Below are 20,974 nucleotides of genomic sequence, written 5' to 3' on the forward strand. Positions count from 1 at the left end.
TCCTATTACAACTCTAACTTTCCTTAATATATCTTGGGCTCCCAAATCTTCTTATTCTTCGGGTAGTGGGCCTTCAGTAAACCCCAGGTACTATCTTCGGCAGGCCCATTTGGGATGCCTATGTCAGTCATTGACCAATATGTTGGGCTAGAATATACCTACCACTACACGTATGCACGTCATTGTTTCTCACCTATCACACTGCAATCCATATGTCTGGTGGAATAGATTTCGTGGCGATAGCTAACACTCGAGGCAACCAAAGAGTTGTGAGAATACTTTAAGCAATGCCTTTTTTCGGTTGGTCGTTAAGTGACGCCGAAAATGTTACCACCAAAAATAGATATTTAACTTAGCAGACATAAGCGTCCACCCTAGTGTGTTAGAGTGACATGTATTATTGTAGAGATTATTGCACAACTACGGTGTCTACCAAAAAATATACACTATTCTGTGATATACAACTATAGTCATTTTGGAAGATCATCCATGTTCCACTGCACCAACAAAACCATGCATTATGCACTTATCTCTACATGTTAAGCAACATAGATACATATATGCATCTCTAGGCCAACATATTCATTCCCTCTTTTATTTCCCAGAGCCATCCTCCGGGCCCAAATCTGCTACTTGGGGGCAAGTGTCATCCAACTTAGCTTGAGTGTCGATAGAAGAGTGGTGTCGGGTTCATTCTCCTCCTCTTTCTCCTTTCATCTATCTCTCATGTTGTATTTATAATGTTTAGGCTCAATGGTATTCTCAAGATGCACACCAAATGTGATATAAATCCATCCAACATAATGAGAGCATCTCTCTTGTGTAGTATTTTTCATTCTCTTGTCGAGCATAAAATACTTTGGCACACTTGTCTAGATTGATTCAAAACTTTGGTAAATACTAAATCATTGCAAAGATAGTTGTGTTAATAACCAAAGTCCAAGATATTGCAACTAAATTCTATCTACAAATCGTAATGATCCACACTTAAACCTAATGAACAACAAAATTTGACCAAATCACCTTTGCTATTGGATACTCACACAATAAATTACTCATAGATTCATGGCTCTTAATTTCTTATAGAATATACATTCGGAAAATTTATTTTCATCGTACTTTATGAGATTATCTCTAGTCATCATTTTATTTTGAGCTAACAAAATATATGGATTTGGGTGGAGCTTCCAATTTTCACACACTAAAATATATACATATACAGTATTGTCCACATAAGATTAACTGTATCGAATAAATTAAGTAGCATAGTTTCCATTCATTTTTCCCATCAACCTAATAATATACTAATCATGTTCCTTGTTGGAAAATAAAGATTTTGCAGGGTTTTACCGCCCTCAATGTGAGGGAATTTATTTAAACTGCAATTTTGTTGAAAGAGTGTTTTTAAAAGACTGGATTTTTATATGCAAGACTAGATGTTTAAGTCTAGGGCTTACCTACTAGTGCATGTTAATAAATCTCTTTTTTTTGTATTCCGATTCATATCACTTATCATTGATATGGACTAGCGACAAATAATATGAATAGGAGTAGATGACTTGGGATTAAAAGTGATTCTCAGATATTAGGTTCGTAGGTAGACTATAATATTTGTAATTTGCAGTACTAATTGGTTCTCAAAATGCACAAGACGTGCCAAAAATCGCGATACACCCCTACAGAGGTGCAAAGCAAAATATCATAAAGTAGCAGGGACATACGTGCGCAAACAACTATCCAAACTCTGTGTACTGTACTACTGTCTGTCTCTGCACTCTCGCTCTTCCTTTTCTCTCTCAGATCCGACCACTTCCCTCCCCACCGCCGGTTTGCCTTCCCTACCATTCCCCGAACTCTCCGGGAATCCTAAACCCAACTACCGGCGCTACTCGTCGGCGGCGGAGGAGGAATCATCGGCGCTGGCGGAAATGGAGGCGGCGCTGGAGGCGGCGCGCTCCAAGGACACGAAGGAGCGTCTGGCCGGGGTGGAGCGGCTGCACGAGGCGCTGGAGGCCGCGGCGCGGCGCGGGCTGACGGCGGCGGAGGTGACGTCGCTGGTTGACACCTGCATGGATCTGACCAAAGACGCCAACTTCCGGGTCGCGCAGGGCGGGCTGCACGCGCTCTCGGCCGCTGCGGTGCTCGCCGGCGAGCACTTCAAGATGCACCTGAATGCCCTCGTGCCTGCCGCCGTCGAGCGCCTCGGCGATGGCAAGCAGCCTGTCCGTGACGCTTCCCGGCAGCTCCTGGTCACGCTCATGGAGGTCAGCCGCCCGTTAGCTTATTCACTGTCGCTTGTTTTGTGCTCTCTGAGTTGGGTGCTTCAGGGGAATGTGGGTTCGATGCTGGGTGGTCGCAGTGAAGTATAGTTCTAGCAGAGTATCCGGTGTTCAGCCTATTGAGATTGCACCATTTTCGATGTGTCTGTACTGTCAAAGTGGATGAGAGAGGGTGGAACTCTGGGGGGTTGGTGGCACCAAGCCTTTCTAGCTAAAACAGAATTTGCTAGTATCTGTTTTAGATGTGACCGCGGTTACAAATTCGAGTTCTTTAGAGCAATTAGCTGTTCAGTGATTTGGAATTTGGAAATATTCTGCTTTAGACTCCAATAGAACCCAATTTTGAGTTATGATAAAGCAGGTGTTACATTCTTAAGGCGAACTTTTTTGTTTGCTGGTGTGAATTAGCAGTGCATGTGGGCGGAATGATCCAGTTTTGTATGGGTGCTCCTGTCTTCTTAAGTGTATCTAGGCTATTGAAGCAGAACAAGAAGTATGTTCCACTCGTGGTATTCTCTGGGAGTGCCTTCCAGATTACTACATTGTTGGTATATGTGCACGTTCGCTCATCATTGACCCATGCTATCCTCTTCTCTCCTATCCCTGCAAGGCTTCACATTTAGGTTTCTACTACAGGGACCAGGTGTATCCGCTCCTGAAGCAGCACAAGGTTGTGGAGGAACAACTCCACCGTGTTGCTACAACGTGGACAGCACAATTGTTGAAGGAACCGCTTCAACATGCTGTGCTAGATATCGCTCTAGGTGCGTAGGCTAGATATCGCTCTAGGGGCGGGGCTGTCAAGAGTTCAATCCAAAACTCTCAACACACAAGATCTAGTCCAAGATCTTAAGACAGAACACAAGGTTCCATTATTATTTGATAAATAGGGGTACATAGTCCGATTACATAGGTAGAGGTTGGACCTCTATTTATAGGCTGCATGAGCCTTCACTACTTAGCTCTACTTACAACTAGAGTGTTCTAGAGAACACTACATAAGCTAGGGAAAGAACTACAAATATCCTAGTTACAACTTATACTAGAATACTCTGGAAACCACTACAACACACATAACTAGAGGACCATATTACCTAGAATATAGTAGAAGTGTGTAGAAGCTAGTACTAGATCTTACTTATGTTTTATTTTTATTTTATTTTATATACTTGTCCCTCATCATTCTCCCTTGGTTGTTTAGAACTCGACCTCGAGTTATCTTCATAGAGTGCTTGTTCTTGATGATAAAGAGCCAAGTCTGCCACATTGAATATGTTGGATATTCCCATCTCAGCTGGAAGATCTATCATGTAGGCATTATCATTTATCTTCCTTAGAACAGAGAAGGGTCCGTATTTCCACCATCTAAGTTTCTCTTTGATGTCTAATGGCGGTCCTTTCCGGAGGTATACCATCACCTTATCACCAACCTGGAATGATTTCAGACTCTGTTTGCGGTCACTTTTCTCATTCTCCTTGGAGCTATTACGATTTGATTGATTTGGTAGAATGATGATCTTCCGCTTGTTCCAAGTGAAAGAGTAAGAATTTTCCTTCCCTTTGTGTGTTGTATTCACATCATATTGCCAAGGTCTCCCAAGAAGAACATGGATGGCATCCATATCAACAACATCACATAACATATTTGCGTGATAGTGCTTGCCCAAAGAGAGTGGCAGGTTGCATTGTTTGGTGACCCTCATATTCACTCCTTTCTTGATCCACCCAATAGTGTAGGGGTTTGGATGATCATGTGGTGTCTCAAGCTTTAAATGGTTAATCAAATTCTGAGAGACAAGATTTTCAGAGCTGCAACTATCAATCACTAATTTGCATACCTTGCCATTCACCGTGCATTTGCTCTCAAATATTTTCTTTTGTTGTGTGTTGTCGGGTTGCGGTGTTGAGCACAAGGGGCGCTGAATCACGCATACCACCTCTTCTCCCTCTTCTTCACAAATATCTTCTCCTTCTACATCTTCAGATTCATATTCTTCGCCATCTTTGCCATCATGGATTGTTGTGTTGACAAATTTCCTCAATGGGCAATTGCTAGATACATGTCCCTCTTCACCACATTTATAGCATTTTATCACAGGCTTTGCCCTACTCTTACCTCCAGCTTGCTTTGGGACAGTTTCTTTTGCACCGGGTTGAGTGGTCTCTTCTTCCATTCCGTGGGAGTGACTCCTAGATGAGTCTTCCATATGAAAATATGGAGCCTTACTTGCCTTTCTTGCCTTTACCAATCTCTCTACCTTTAATGCTAGAGCTTGTTCTTGATCAAGGGACCAAATTTGCTGCATCATCAAACGGTCCTGGATAGCATCATTGAGACCATTGATGTATCTTGCAACTTGTTGATCTTCAGTTTCACCAAGGTGGCACCTCACTTGTAGCCTTAGGAACTCCTCCGTGTATTCTGAAACGGTCCTATTTCCTTGAGCACAATTCTGAAACTGAATAAATAGGATCTGATCGTAATCTGCAGGCAAAAATCTCCCTTTCAAAAGATTCTTCATCTGCCGCCAAGATCTCACACGAGGTTCTCCTCTTAGCCTGCGATCTTCTTGAAGGCGATGCCACCATGCACCAGCTCCTCCTTTTAGCTTGTATGCAACCAAAGAAACTCTACGATCTTCCGGAATATCCATAACCTCAAAGAAAGTCTCCACCTCATACAACCAATCAAGGCACCCCTCAATATCAACATTTCCATTAAAAGTGGGGATCTCAGCTCTCACCTTGTATGTATCCCTCGCATATGTAGAGCGGTGTACTCTCGGATATGTATGGAGATCAGGTTCTTCAAGGCCCTCGTCATATTCGTCACCTTCGGAAGCTTCAACATACATTGGCCTCCTTCAAGTACGTTGAACAACTCGTGAATGAGGTGTTTTTGCTTCAATACGACCTCCCATTCTTCGACGCCTATCATCTGCCTCCTTTGATGATTCTTCATTGGCAATAGGAGGAACACCCTTTCTTACCATCTCAACTAGCTGATCAAATCTGCGGTTAAGGTCTTCACGGAGCGCTTGGATTTGTTGATCTACAACATCCACTCTTTTCCCCAATTCCTCCATTGCTTGGTGCAGCTCTCAATGAGGAGACCAACAGCTGGATCGGATCAGCAAGGCTCGATACCACCTGAAGCAGCACAAGGTTGTGGAGGAACAACTCCACCGTGTTGCTACAACGTGGACAGCACAATTGTTGAAGGAACCGCTTCAACGTGCTGTGCTAGATATCGCTCTAGGTGCGTAGGCTAGATATCGCTCTAGGGGCGGGGCTGTCAAGAGTTCAATCCAAAACTCTCAACACACAAGATCTAGTCCAAGATCTTAAGACAGAACACAAGGTTCCATTATTATTTGATAAATAGGGGTACATAGTCCGATTACATAGGTAGAGGTTGGACCTCTATTTATAGGCTGCATGAGCCTTCACTACTTAGCTCTACTTACAACTAGAGTGTTCTAGAGAACACTACATAAGCTAGGGAAAGAACTACAAATATCCTAGTTACAACTTATACTAGAATACTCTGGAAACCACTACAACACACATAACTAGAGGACCATATTACCTAGAATATAGTAGAAGTGTGTAGAAGCTAGTACTAGATCTTACTTATGTTTTATTTTTATTTTATTTTATATACTGTCCCTCATCAGCTCCTCTCTTGAAAACATCATTTCAGCGGAATTCTAGCGTTAACCAAGTGGCTTAGATGATAATTTCTCTTTTCTAGTGAAACGAACGCACTTTACCTTAGCTGAGGCTGAATGCTGCAATATTTTGACTGAATGGAAGCACATTTGCATTTGGCGACATTACATAGCACTCTTTAATCGACCAATGCTTTACTTTGCCGGCTGGAGTGAGTTGGACATCTGGACTATAATATATGTATCTAGACATGAGCGGTTAGTGTATTTTGCTTTTCAGTGGAAGAATATCTTGTCGCTTAGTTGCTTCATGGTATGTGTCTATTTTGCTAGTGTAGAATTTAGCCAAGCAGAGGTAGCAAATAAAACTACTAATTCCATTTTTCTTCTCTATGTGGCTGCTTCTTTTGTTGCAGTTATACGCGACGCTGCAGATTGCACTGACGTGATATTTATTTATTTTTAGTTAATTTTTGAGTTTATTTTGAGTTAATTACTACAGAATTTCATCCCAGAACTATTGCCTGCAAACTCATTTTCGCCCCTAAACTATGAAAGTGACCAAATTGTTCGCTGAACTATGTGGTGCGGCACATCTTTGTAATCTTGCCCATGTGGCAGTACACGTGGCATATCCACTCCACGTGAAGGACTGTGGGACGCATGAGGACATTCTGCACACGCGAAACCCCAAAGTTCCCACAGAAAGTGGCATTGGTAAACGAGTTATAGTGAATCAGGGACAAATTTCTATGCGAGAAAGTCCAACAACCACACTACAGCTATAACACAAGGAATGGTGGTACAGTGCAGTCCTTTCATCACATGCATAATATGTCTTGTCCTTCTATTGCCTAGTCACATTAGAAAGAGGTCGAGAATGAACCATAACGGGTAGTTAAGGGACCAATTTGGTGATAATGGTACTTTAGGGATGAAAATGCGGTTCGTGAGTGTGTGTGTGGTAGTTCGGGACGAAATTGGGTATTTACTCTTTTATTTTTGAACACTCTTCCAAAGAAATGCCTTAGAGTTGCACTGAAGTGACTAATTTGTCATACTAATTATCATTTATCTTCACATGAAGTTTTTTTATCCCATGGTTACCTTGCCGGGTATTATGAACTGATTTTCGTCTCTCCAATCTCAGGTGTCTTCTCCAACAATTATTGTTGAAAGAGCTGGAAGTTATGCTTGGACTCACAAGAGCTGGAGGGTGCGAGAAGAGTTTGTTCGCACCCTTGCGACAGCAGTTGGGCTTTTCGCTTCTACAGAGCTCCTTCTACAGCGAGTGTTTCTTTCACCTGTATGTCAGAATGTTTTTTCTTATTTGATATGGAATTTATTTTTTCTTACTATTAAAAAGTGTTCCCTTTATTTTCTTGCATAATTGGCATCTCTAACTGCTAGTTTTGTTTTAACTTCACAGGTCCTGCAATTGTTAAATGATTTGAACCAAAGTGTTAGAGAGGCTGCAATCTCCTGTATTCAGGTGGTTCATTACAAACCTTTATGCTTTTCAGTTACTTATGCATTTCTTTCTTCAAATTGCACTCCCTTCTCTATTGTGTAATTTTTTTCATTCGTTTTTGTTTTCTTTCGTATTTATATTCTTGTTACAGTTCCACCCTTATGATTTTAATTGGATTGTACAGTATGGTGACCTTCTTCTCTTGCAAAGCTATTTGATTTCATGAAATGCAAATTATATGTTTGGAACTTTGAATGTTCTCTTCTGATTGTGTACCTGTTTTCCTTTCTCGTACTCAGTTTCTTCCATTTCTACATTCTGCATTTCACCCATACACTTCTTTGACTAGTTTAGGCAAGAAGGCACCACTACTTATACCATGTGGCTACTTGCCACATGCCAAAGTTTACTTTAGGTTGGTACCAACCATATTGATGTTGAAAACAGATCAACACTACTGTTGTCATGCAATTTACCTATATCCAAATGCAATACTCAATGTTTTCTTCTTTTTCTGCTATTGACTTCTCCTGAATCCCTGATGCTCTGCACATATATTTTATTGAAACATTTCATCCTTAATCGAATAATTTGCATCCTCTATTTTCACTACAGGAGATGTACAAAAATATGGGATCTCAGTTCCATGAAGAGTTACAGCGCCATAACCTACCTTCTTATATGGTAATCAACTAACTAATGCATGTGGTCCATTACTACTTTACCATGGTTATCTGATCTCTCCGTTATTATAGATTTCTTTTGTCGTGATTGTTGCATTTTTAGTAAATTACGCTTGAGCTCTGACCTTGCCCCCAAATTTAAAGCTGTGCTTGACATTGTGATTATTCATCCTTTTGCCTCGTTTGATGTTTTCAGCTAAAGGAAATAAATTCAAGATTGGATAAAATAGAACCAAAGGCTCCCTCATCTGATGGGGCCAGAGCGCAATATAGGGCCATGGAAAGATCTGTTAGTGCTCATCCCAAAAGAAGCAGTCCAAGGAAAAAAAACACATCAAGGGAAAGCACATTATTTGGAGGCAAGTTTTATTTTTAGCCTGTTGGACGAATCCATTCTATTTGATTAGTATTTTTTGTATGACCAAAAGTGTTAACAGATATTTTAAGTAGTGGCTTCTTTCTTATGTGCATCTGAGTTGATTATCTCAGTCCTAGATGGTTCATGGTTGTTGCTGCAAATGGTGTCGACCGCATTTTTCTTTTTACCGGGAGCTATCGACTGTCTTTGCGATGACGTTCCCAATATTTAGTCCCTCCTATTGCAGCATGCGGACCATTATTTAATGGTTGTTGACTTGTTGTACCTAGAGTCTATGCCATTATTCAGGACATATTTATATGTTTTGCAGAACAACAATATTTGTTGCTATAATGAGTATAGTTTAAGTGCATGCTCAATAATTGTAGACTTTTGAAAGATGTTTGGTTAGAAGGGTTACCAAATCAAGCTGAAATGAGCAATTTATTACTGCTGATTTGGTTCATATTACCAGTCTTTGCATGCTCAGTGCACTACTCAACATGGCACTCCTTTTGTATTCATGTACAGATAATGGTCACTAAAAGGCATTTAGTTGGTTCATGACTTCAAAATTCTGACTGACAGCAGTGGTAGATGCCACTTGTGGATCCACTGACATACTTAAAGTGTAAATCCCATGTTTCCTTCACAAACTATGCTTAGATATTAACCTCAAAATATTTTGACTGATAATTATTGGCAACTCCGTTCTGGACCTTGCATTGATTAAAATATTTATAGTCCATCCACTCAATGTGAATAAACGCATTTGTCCCTTTCAGAGGTTCTCTATGTACTATCTTATGGATGCCATGATTAGAGACACCATCATCATTTCTTTGCTTGGTATATAAGGTAGAGGCCTCTTGTTTTAGTATTTTGTAGGATTTTTTTAACAAAATAATTTAGCAAACAAAGTTCAGTAGTCAAAAGTTGTTATGACAATACTAGTTTTACGCTAAGTTGCCATTTCTGAAGTTTTGTGGAAGTACAAACACATCACGATATTGATGATGTATGGTGTGATTTTGTGTTATTTTTCAGGTGATACAGATATTACTGAAAAACCAGTTGAACCCATAAGAGTTCATTCAGAGAAAGAATTAGTTAGAGAGATTGAGAAGATTGCATCTGCCCTTAATCCAGAGAAGGACTGGTCTATACGTATAGCTGCAATGCAAAGGATTGAAGCCTTGGTTTATGGAGGTTGATCTGTTGTCTCCCATGTCCTATTTTCCTACTTACATTTTTGTTGTCATTAAGTTGCTTTCTTCTGAAAAAATACCTGTGTCAGTATTGAAATTCTTGCCACATGTGAAAGCTAACTGAGTGGAAATCCAAAAGTAGGTTATCCTATTTTTTTAACACCAAGGAAAATAATAGAATAGATCATCAGTTTCCTTTCCCAAAAGATAGGCAGGATGCAGCCTAACGGCTTAGCCAATTCTGGATGCTGGAAACCATACTGTCCATGAGAGAGACACTTTCCTTTGCATCCTCTCGTGCCATTGCATACGTGTTGCAACCTCAATATGACATTAGTGAGCATGGTGCCTTTTCACCTAGTAGAAAGAGAGAGATGGGAATGGGGTAGGTTGGACTTGGAATGCAGCCTACCTACATGTTGTGCCGGAGTTGGACTGGGGAGTCTTGTAGCAGATAGAGCAAGAAGGCAGCGGCAAAAGAAACTAATATTTTATAGCTTGACATTTTCCTAAATGCAGTGGTATATCTCCGAGGTGGATTTTGTAGTGGCATATCTCGTAGTGCCGTAGTGGCATATAGTTAAATCATCATGGACATACGTGTCAGAGCTGGAGAAGTTCAAGGACTTAAGTGGCATGATTGTGGAAGTTCAGGGACATCATGGTGGTGCTAGTGCTACACCAATTTTTTTCTTCAAGTAACTGTAGATGAACACTGTTTTCACAGTAAAGTAATTTTAACAACATAACATAGATCCTTAATATGATGACCCATTGACTGCCCATGAATTTTAAATTTTAAATATCATATCGCCAGTTTATATCTCACAGATGCAAACTGTTAAGCATGTAAGCTGTATAGACTGCACTCACGTGGGATAAGCTAAGCCGTGGAAACTAATAGATTGGGATAGTACAACGAAATTATATGGTTTTATCATTATGTTACACTTTATATCGTTTATAGGATTGACTGGTGAAATGTTTATGTTAATATTTTCGTCCTCTCTAGATAACATGATTTTACATATTTTACTTGAAACCTTTTGTATCAGGCGCAATTGATTACCCATCATTTTTCATGCTCTTGAAGCAGCTAGTTCATCCATTGTCCTCTCAGCTATGCGACCGACGGTCTAGCATTGTAAAGCAGGTACTATATTTTCTTGCCTTTTGATCATTATTGAATTTATTGACAACTGAATATCTGAATGCTGATATTATTCTTGCGAGTTGCGACAGAGATACCCATCTTCCTGAAATTACCGGATCACCTATATGTCTGTCCAATTTGTCTGTCTGTCCACGCCCGTCCATCTGTCTATCTGTCGTAAACCGTACTTTTATGGGTGAGTGGTCATACTATATCATGTTCTCAACCATGGAATGAGCCTTGAGATATCTGCAAATTACTCTCCCCATGTGAGTAAATGGGGGGTGAGACTTGGCACAGATCTTAAAGGCACATTGGATGAGTACTCACCCACACAAGCACAAGCTCCACTCTAAAATACCAACACTAGCAGAAAATCTGTTCTAAAACTAGGATCGGCGTAAATTACACATGTCTAAGAACTTGAGAGGTGGGTGCAACTGGTACAAGAGGCAGGAAAAGTCGGGTGGAAAAGACTCGCCATATTCGGGTTTTACCTCGCCTTTGCCTCAAGTGTGGCGACATCGGCATGGAGAGTGACACTGTCCTGGCCATGCACTGCTGCTCCACCACGGTGCTGCATCTGTAGTGCCACCATCTGAGTAAGTGGTTGCAACCGCTGTGGTAGGTCAAGATTTGCATGTGGTTGGGGTACCTAGTGTAGCGAAGGTGTATGAGGCTGTCGACGCGAACTGTAAAGGCATTTCGAAGAGGGACCTAATGGGCTCAGGTAGTCAGGTGAAGCGATGGGGAGGCATGTGCTTCAAAAGGACAAGAGAAAGAAATAAAAAAAGAGCAAACCACTGCAGAGTGTGACTGAGTCATGCCATGGTGGCACCGAATTGCATATCAGGTGGAGTTTGTACCTCACTGGCTGTAAATGAGCCTCCAGTTCTTTTACCCACTTGCACCCACCTCAAGTTTGTAGACCTGTAGTGCAATATATTCAAGAAACATGTATAGTTGATCATATTAAGAGTCACAGAATCACTACGATACAGTTTATACTATTGTAGGTAAACCTGGGACTGGACCTGCACCGTCCAATGGACTTCGGACCTAACTCACATTGGACCATGTTGGACTGGACTATACTGGAGCTGGACATCTGTTCAACTAAGATCCAATAAACAATGGATAATGTTGGGCTCAGGGGATATGCTCCATCCAAGATCCATTGGACGTTGTTGCTAGTGATTGAGTCGTAGTACTCTTTGCTTGGTGCAGTACGTAGGCGCCGCCAATGCTTGACTTGTATACTGATCAATGTATAGAAAACATCATGTAAAAAACTAGCTATCCATTGACTAGATTAGCTAACTAGTCTCCATGTGAAGTTGGCCCCACATGAAGTGCGGCTCCAGGTCAGGTAGCAGCTAGCCTGGTCACCTGCTCGATTGTTCTAGTTCCGCGTTTGTGGTGAGTCCGTTTGGATTTGGATATTCTTGGACTTCTTATATGTGGATTTGCATGGACTTGGATGTTATTCATTATTATTTGAACTGGATGTGGACTGGATCAATTATATTTGGTCAATAGTTAGGTAGCTTGATTTTGGACTTGGACGCTGATCCATTTCCAGGTTGAATTGTAGGTAAGACTAAGTGTTCCACAGACCATGATACAGAATCACCAAGGTTACCAGTTTCCTCCCTAGATTTTAACATGGTTCCAAAGAGCTTAGACTCATCTACTATTATATACTGCACCAGGACTGAAATCTTTAACTCGATGCCCCTCCTTACAGTCTAGAAAGGAAACAAGAGAAGCCTGTTCCAGCTTATTTATTGTGGTTCCCTCGGATAAACGAAAAAGTTTTTATTACAAGGTTATGCACAGCGCATACTTCTGTATTGGAATTCCGCGCCTCTTTAGTTGTGACCACTAAACATCAGTTCAATCTGAAGTTGTTTCATTTTGTAAGAATGCAGGTGTTGTGATTTTCTTGTAGAGCATTTTCTGGTTAAATCTGCAATGACAGGACGAACTTCTTGGTGATGAGAACTTGCTGACTAGGTTTTTTTCCTCAGGCGTGCCATCTACTTAATGTACTATCGAAGGAACTCCTCAGTGACTTTGAAGCATGTGCTGAAATATTTATTCCGGTAATTCTAGAAGCTTTTTCAGTGTTATGCACCTCTTCCCTCCTACTAAGATGGCTAAACATATTAACGAAATTTTCAGGCACTTTTTAAGCTTGTTGTCATAACTGTGCTTGTGATCGCCGAATCTTCGGACAACTGTGTTAAAACTGTGAGATTCCTTCCTTCATGTACTGCACGATGACACTTCCTTTCATTACTTTTCTGACATGCAATATCTTGCAGATTCTTCGGAACTGCAAGGTTTCACGTATTGTTCCTCTTATAGCTGACACAGCAAAAAATGACCGCAGCGCAATCCTCCGTGCTAGGTACTTGTGCTTCGCATTCTCTCAACATATATGGGGTTTTAAAGCTACTTATATATTTCTTCCCATGACAGGTGTTGTGAATATGCGCTCCTAATATTGGAATATTGGGCAGATGCTCCAGAAATACAACGCTCAGCTGATTTATATGAAGACCTCATAAAGTGTTGCGTGGCAGATGCAATGAGTGAGGTAGGAGTGTAGGACTAACAACATCTATGTTTCCTGATTTAATAGCATTACTGCAATACTGTTATGTTGAAAACCTGATAGTTGTGTTAATTTGTGTTACTTTGTGGTATCTATGACATGCTGCAAACACAGGTTCGTGCAACTGCAAGAAGTTGCTATAGGATGTTCATAAAGACATGGCCTGAGCGTTCACGTCGGCTATTTATGTCATTTGATCCTGCAATACAGAGGGTATGTGGATTCACTTCTCTGCATGCTGTTCCAGATCACAAGATATCAATTACCAAAACCTAAAAAAGAAAAAATGAAGTTGAAGACGTTGATTTTATATTCATTATTGCCATGTACTCAGGCATTGCCAATTGAAAAAAGAGATGAAGCAATAGCTCTTGATAGAAAGAAAAGTCCCGTGCAACTGTCATCTTGCTAAGGACATTATTTAGGTCACTCTATGAATCTCATCGAAGCCAAATTCTTTATTGTGTTTTGTATATCTTACACTGGGTTATTTTATTAAATAAATGTTAAACAGTAGTATATATAACATCTAATGCCGGATGTTTACTTTTCAATCATTATACAGCCAAGAATTGTATGTAATTTTTGGAAAGTAGTGCTAATCAAGTATGTACCTTGATTAGGCTGGGGAAATAAGTTGCTATTTTAGGACCACTGAATATTTCAAGCTCAAAATTGCATCTCACTATTTTTTTTATTTTTTTTAAGTATATATATAAGAAAAATTATGTATGAGAACTTGTATTTTCGTCACGATTTGGAATGACGGATTGCAAGCTGTACCCATTAGTGATAGCCTGATGGCAGCCCGAGCCTGATACACTTGTCTCCCTGGAGCTGTCGTAGGTAGGGAAAGATGAGGTGCTGTGTGCCAGTAGGGTGTGATGGCATAGTGAGATTCAGGAAAATTACTTTTTTGAATGTAATAGATACAGCCCCCACATAGAGTACTCATCCTCGACTAGGGATGATATTTATTGATCTCGACTGGCCTGAATATCAACGGGTCCTAGGACACTGGTTTGGCTGTAAAGCCTGACCCATTACTAGTTTACTACTGGAGTCCGGGTCCTAGTTATCTGCGACTTGGACTGTGTAACCATAGAGGATGAGGTGGCAGTGGTACATCAATTTGGTTTGGAGCTGCCCTAGTAGTCCGGAGGCTATATGCGCTCCTCTACCCCCTACCATGGCAATTTCTGTTATGCCAATTTTTGGTTTGCTGAAACTACATGGATTCAAAGGGTTGCTATGCCATGTACATCAATTTTTGGTTTGCTCCGCTGCTCCCTACGCGCAAGATTTCTGTAACACTGGGCACATTTGCAGATAATTAATGACGAAGATGGAGGCATGCACAAACGGTATCCTTCTTCATCATTGCATGAGAAAGGTGTTCAACTTTCTCGTGCCTCATCTCATGCAAGTGGTACACATTTGACCGGGTACAGCACTTCATCTATTGTTGCAATGGACAAGGGTGCAGCAATTTCTTCTGAATCGTCTCTCCCATCAAGTGCTCTTCTCTCACAGTCGAAGGTAGCTGGTAGACATGCTGAAAGAAGCATAGAGAGCGTGCTTAGTTCAAGCAAACAAAAGGTTTCAGCCATTGAGAGTCTATTGAAAGGTGTAGGCATCTCAGGCAGGCAAAATTTCTCAGCTGTGCGCTCAACAAGCTTGGATCTTGGTATGGTTTATGCTGCTTAATGATAAAATGTGGAAAGGCTCTTTTGTTATGTCATCAACGTTAAGTCTTTATTGCTATTGCTTTCATGACTTATTTCTTTATACTTGAGTAACCTTAATTTCTTTTTCTTTTCCTCCTAGTGCAGGAGTTGATCATCCATCCTCTCGTGATCCTCATATACCGCTTGCTATACCTGCTTTGGATCGCCTTTCTTTGCAGAGTTCTGCGTTGTTGGATTCATCCCTTCCTAGCATAAATATCAGAAGAAATGGTGGTTCGCGTTTTGTAGATCCAGTGCCTCAGGTAGAGCGATCAAGGTCACCATATTCACATAATCTATCATCTGAACCCATATCTGGTTTGTCAGTGCCTCATTCAAAAAGATCTTCAGGGAGGCCTCAAGATGATAGCATTATGGATGAGAGCAACGATACATGGCCAAGGCCTGCCAGGCGATCGCCGCAAATGCATACGGACAAACACTTCGCTGATATGCCTTATAGGGATGCCAGTTACAGATATTCGCAGAACAACAATGTTCCGCACTTCCAGAGGCCTCTTAGGAAGCAAGTGGTATCAAGGGTTTCTTCTGCGAGTGTCAGACACAGTTTTGATGATGGTCATGTCCCATCTAATAACATGTCTGGATATACAGATGGCCCAGCATCTCTAAATGAGGCACTCTCTGAGGGTCTTAGTCCAAGTTCGGACTGGGTAGCAAGAGTTGCAGCCTTTAATTTTGTTCAGACATTATTGCAACAAGGACAGAAAGGCATTCAAGAAATTACTCAGAACTTTGAAAAGGTCATGAAATTATTTTTTCGTTATTTGGATGATCCTCATCACAAAGTTGCACAGGCAGCTTTCTCCACACTTGCAGATATTATTCCAGCATGCAAGAAGCCATTTGAGAGTTATGTTGAAAGAATTTTACCGTATGTCTTTTCAAGACTCATTGATCCCAAGGAATTGGTTTCGAAGCCATGTTCATCAACCCTGGAAGTTGTTGGCCGAACATATGCTGTTGACACATTGCTACCTGCAATAGTACGTTCCCTGGATGAACAAAGGTCTCCGAAAGCAAAACTAGCTGTTCTTGAGTTCGCTAATAAGTCATTCAGCAGATACAAGGTAGACGTTGAAGGTTACAGCAACAGTGGCTTTCTTAAGCTCTGGCTTTCAAAACTAGCACCTTTAATACATGAGAAGAATGCAAAGTTGAAGGAAACATCAATTAAAGGAATCATATCAGTTTATTCTCACTTTGATTCAGCAGCAGTCCTAAATTTTATCCTTAATTTGTCCATTGAAGAACAAAACCTTGTGAGGCGAGCTCTCAAACAATATACTCCTCGTATTGAGGTCGATTTGGTAAACTACTTGCAGAGCAAGAAAGAACGTTCACGTCCCAAGTCCTATGATTATGAACAGGTTGATTTTGGAACTTCTGAAGATGATTATAATCATACATCAAGGAATAGCTATCCTTTTGGACGAGTTTCTGCTAGCTCCACTGACAATGAGTCGGGGAAGAGGATGCATACAGTCCAAGAATCAATATTTCCTATTGGTCGAACAACCTCTGACATCAGCACTGATCATGCTAATCATTGCTTCGAGCCTGCTTCTGAAGCTGAAGTTCTTACAGAAAGTAGGGAATCAAAGAGCAATGCTCGCTCAGTTGTAGAAGCTGCACGCTCATGGGCAGATTATCCTGAAAAATCAGATGCAACCCTCGATGATGAAAATTCTGTTGGCACCCCTCGCCTGGATTCTGGCCGTTTTGTTTCTGTCGGACATAATGCTGGTGTTACAACTGCTATGAAGAATACTCAAGACATGGGTCAGTTTGTTGACCTTAGTTCTGTCAAGACTGTCTCACACACAACTAATGGCCCCAGCATACCACAACTTCTTCACCAGGTACTTCTGATATATCATTCTATTTCCCCTTCATCTTTGTTGGTTCCAGTAATACGGATATATCTTGTTTTTACTTTTCACCGTACTAAATAATGTCACGATTATATGGCGTTGTACCTTACTAGATAAGTAATGATGGCGAAGTTTCATCCCAAGACAAGCAGGATGCGCTGCAGCAGCTGGTGCAGGCTTCTGCCAAAAATGATCACTCTATATGGACAAAGGTATGTAACCTCACCATTTCAATTTCCATTATATTTTTGACTAGAAATTTCGACATTTTACCGCGTTCTTTTTCCGAGTTTACTTTTTTTTTTTTTTTGTAATTTTCTCTTCACGACTGGGCTTAACAGTTAGTCTTTCATTGTTTGTATAAGTTATTCAATCTTAGTACTTTTTTCCATCTGGTGCTAAGGATTTCTGAAGAGTGCTGGGTGGGAGGGAGGGAAATGCATTACACACTGTACTAGAATGCATCAAGTTTCTTTTTATCTCGTCGATTTGTTTTCCCTGTTCTCCTTTTCTAACATCTGAACTGAATCTAGTGACTCATCATTAGCTTTTCATTAGACTACTAGGATTGTATGGCCATTGTCTAAAATACTCGCCTGCTTGATTTTTGACTCTTGATGAGATGGTTTCTGTAAATGATGGATGCTTCACCTTTTCTACAACAGAGAACACTGGCATTTGGGTTCTGTCTAAACAGTCATTTTAGTTGGTGTCCCCCAAATGTTTTCCTGCAAACGCACAGTTACTATAAATTCCTCTGCATCTAGTATATTACTGAGTTTACTTCGTGTTGTTTCAATATGTTATCATGCAGTGCATGACATTTGTATTCTAATACCATCCCCTTTTCTATATAGTATTTCAATCAGATTTTAACAACTGTCCTTGAAGTATTGGATGCCTCTGATTCTTCTGTCAGGGAGCTTTCTCTATCGCTAGTTGCTGAGATGCTTGACAATCAGGTTTGGTACTCACAAATCATGCATTTAGGTAGGTAATATTGTTGATTAATATTGTCTATTTATTTTCTCAGAAAGATCCAATGGAAGAATCCATAGAGATTGTCCTTGAAAAGCTGGTGCAGATGACCAAAGATATTATGGCAAAGGTATAATTTCCTTAATTAAGAGGTTTTGTCTTGCTTTTATGGTGCTAATATTTTCGTAATGCTGGCGCAGATTTCAAGTGAAGCAAACCAGTGCTTAAATGTCGTGTTGGCAAAATATGATCCTTTTAGATGCCTTGCTGTATGTCCAGTGTTCCAATCCTACTTACTAATGATATTACTGCAGTACAGTTATCTTTGTCTGTAGTTTTTATAGCTAGCAACTTATACTACTGTACATGTTTTTTTGATTATGCTGCAGGTTATTGTACCCTTGCTAGTTAGTGATGATGAGAAGACACTTGTCACGTGTATCAACTGCTTAACAAAGGTATCCTAGTTTCACACTGTAATCAGCTAAGAGAACAATACCATTATATTATTTATTTGAAGAATCATGTTTCAAGTGCTACATTCAGAGGTTTCATTAGCTGATCGAGAGGTTCTGGTTCAATCGACCCATCTTGGCTTTGTGATTATTGTTTTAATGAGCCATCATGGTTTGATGACTACTGATGTAAAGGCTGATGGTTCTGGTTCATCTGGCATTTCCTTAGATTGTAGGTCTGTAGTCACCAGGCCCATCAATGGCTTTATGACTATTGATACAATAACCCCAGTGTACACGCATACACTTATTTCATTTAAGCACCATCCCTAGATGTTTGTTAGCGAGGTCATATTTCGTATGGGAATATTCGTCTGACAAACCCTATTAAAGATTATTACAGAGTTTTACTTTATCGAGCCAATCACTCTGTCAATTATAGCAATATATCACGAGCAACAATGATTAACTGTTGGTATTCTCCTGGTACTCGTGCAGCTGGTTGGGCGGCTTTCACAGGAGGAATTGGTGGCTCAATTGCCTTCATTTTTACCAGCACTTTTTGATGCTTTCAGCAACCAGAGTCCAGATATTCGCAAGGTAGTTTACCTGTTCTCCTGATGAATGACCTTACAATTTTCGCTCGCAATGCTAGTTTCTAAGGTGACCAATAAAAAAACATGGTTTCATTCACACCAGTAATATGGGCTCCTTGTAGTACCTGAAAACTAGGGATAAGGGTGCTACGATTATTTGAGGCAGCATCCAGGAGTAGGATTTTAAGCAGAATACATATGGTAGGGTGCTCCTCTTCAACTTTCAAGCAGAATACATATGGGGTGACAGCATATGATTAATGTGGGTTGAATTTATCAGTCGACCTAAAATTTAAACATGAAAACCAGAACCCTTTTATGGTCAGTCATGAACTCAGAATCATGCTGATTACCAGCATAAACTGCTTGTAGCTGCTGCATATGCTGCCACAGTGTCGTCTTCTCCAACTTATAATACACATAATCTCTTGATTAAGAAATCAGTAATTCAACATGCCTTCCAGTTTCGTGTTGATACCCAGCTGAAATTTAATCATCTATTCCTGATTTATTTTACTTTTTTTTTACTGTTGATCTATTTTTTACTTCCTATCTGCTAATCTGTTGATATTTTGATTCATGACTTCGCCCTGCATTAAGTTGGTACAAGATGTGTTAGAGAATATTTTTCTTTCCCATACCTACGAATGACCACATGGCCACTGCATACAGTTTTGGGGGGATTGAAACCAGAATTTATTATGATACAATAACTCTTCATGCATTTTGTTATTATTTTTCACAGATATTTTAGTGTCAAATCATGTGGTTGGCAGCTTAAGTACAGTCCTCTGTTTCCAATTTCTGGTGGTCCATTTTTATTTTACTCATTGTTGGCGCACATTAAGCATGCTTGACATTATGTATGGCAAAATTTACATTTAACGATCTTTGGTGCTCCACATCTGATATCATTTACACTTCCTTTCAGTCTGTTGTATTCTGCTTAGTGGATATCTACATCATGCTAGGGAAAGCATTTGTACCGTATCTGGAGGGGCTAAGTATCACACAGTTGCGGCTAGTTACAATCTATGCAAATCGGATATCACACGCAAGGTCTGGTGCACCGATTGATGCGAACCAATGAATATCGTTTTTGTTGTCCTCAAGGACATCTGCTTGGATGGGCTGAGATATCGGGTTTCATTCATTTGTGTATTTGTACAGAACAGACAGGTGGTGCTCATGTATTTAGCTGTGCTGGCGTTTCTTGTGTGGCATTGTTCTCTGCCTTGTTTATTTCCACGTCATGTGTGACATTCTACCATTCACACTGTACAAAGGGAAACAGGAAAAACTTCACCCTGTATGTTTATCTCCCATTTTCCTGTAGGGGCTGGTGTAGGATAAATCTGTTGAAAGGAAGATGTTGGTTGTGAATATTTTACCAGGCGGTTTAGTGCAAACGGTGCTCTGTTAGATGTTCAGATCATTGGGCATTGGATCTTGAGATTGCCTGCTATTGAACTATTGAAGTTTCTTTTTGTTCGCGCGTGCCATGCAGATGGCTCTGAATTAGCCAGACTTGCTAGTTGTACGATCTGGATCTGTGATCTAGCTAGGTTTAGTATGAGCAACTAGGTGTAACATCACCCTAGGATGATGATACTTTTCTGAAAAAAATGTAAGATGATACTTCGTAAGCAGTACACCATAACTACATATAAACCCTATTTATACATCATTGCATAGTTAACTGCCTTTGATCACAACTATATCAGCTAAACATTGAGAAACTGCTCCATTGTAGTAATAAACAAGGGGAGTAGCCATATAATTTGACGGACATGTCAACTAACTTCTATCTCAACAGAGGATCATGCTTTACAACAAAAGTACAGTTTTAATTTCGTTGTTATGCCATGAGGCAAGTGTAA

General features: G+C 40.4%; 1 protein-coding gene across 4 annotated transcripts; it reads left to right on the forward strand.

Annotated features, from left to right (window-relative positions):
* Positions 1 to 1,791: 1,791 nt before the first annotated feature.
* On the forward strand, positions 1,792 to 20,219 carry LOC124692656 (CLIP-associated protein-like). 4 transcript variants are annotated; one of them, XM_047226070.1, is made up of 21 exons: positions 1,792 to 2,264; positions 7,101 to 7,256; positions 7,380 to 7,442; positions 8,037 to 8,105; positions 8,301 to 8,463; positions 9,510 to 9,671; positions 10,726 to 10,823; positions 12,854 to 12,928; positions 13,008 to 13,076; positions 13,151 to 13,236; positions 13,308 to 13,425; positions 13,558 to 13,656; positions 14,773 to 15,130; positions 15,276 to 17,053; positions 17,179 to 17,277; positions 17,923 to 18,027; positions 18,099 to 18,173; positions 18,244 to 18,312; positions 18,433 to 18,501; positions 18,997 to 19,098; positions 20,026 to 20,219. In XM_047226070.1, exons 1-21 carry the CDS (start codon positions 1,929 to 1,931, stop codon positions 20,182 to 20,184), a joined length of 4,308 nt encoding a protein of 1,435 aa, XP_047082026.1. In that variant the 5' UTR covers positions 1,792 to 1,928; the 3' UTR covers positions 20,185 to 20,219. The 4 variants fall into 4 exon arrangements, with proteins under 4 accessions (XP_047082026.1, XP_047082027.1, XP_047082028.1 ...); XM_047226071.1 differs by lacking the exons at positions 17,179 to 17,277; positions 17,923 to 18,027; positions 18,099 to 18,173; ... (2 more) ...; positions 18,997 to 19,098; positions 20,026 to 20,219 and having other exon boundaries at positions 15,271 to 15,503; XM_047226072.1 differs by lacking the exons at positions 12,854 to 12,928; positions 13,008 to 13,076; positions 13,151 to 13,236; ... (9 more) ...; positions 18,997 to 19,098; positions 20,026 to 20,219 and adding an exon at positions 11,840 to 12,088 and having other exon boundaries at positions 2,070 to 2,264.
* The last annotated feature ends 755 nt before the right edge of the window (positions 20,220 to 20,974 follow it).

The sequence above is a fragment of the Lolium rigidum genome, chromosome 2 (assembly GCF_022539505.1).
Source record: "Lolium rigidum isolate FL_2022 chromosome 2, APGP_CSIRO_Lrig_0.1, whole genome shotgun sequence".
NCBI lineage: Eukaryota > Viridiplantae > Streptophyta > Magnoliopsida > Poales > Poaceae > Lolium > Lolium rigidum.

What these genes read in the sequence shown, in the direction of transcription:
- LOC124692656 (XM_047226070.1), top strand. Translation starts at nt 1,929, where the DNA reads ATGGAGGCGGCGCTGGAGGCGGCGCGCTCCAAGGACACGAAGGAGCGT. An exon ending in GGTCTAGCATTGTAAAGCAG is followed by an intron (nt 10,824 to 12,853) that starts GTACTATATTTT and finishes TTTTTTCCTCAG; the next exon opens with GCGTGCCATCTACTTAATGT. An exon ending in TACCACAACTTCTTCACCAG is followed by an intron (nt 17,054 to 17,178) that starts GTACTTCTGATA and finishes GTACCTTACTAG; the next exon opens with ATAAGTAATGATGGCGAAGT.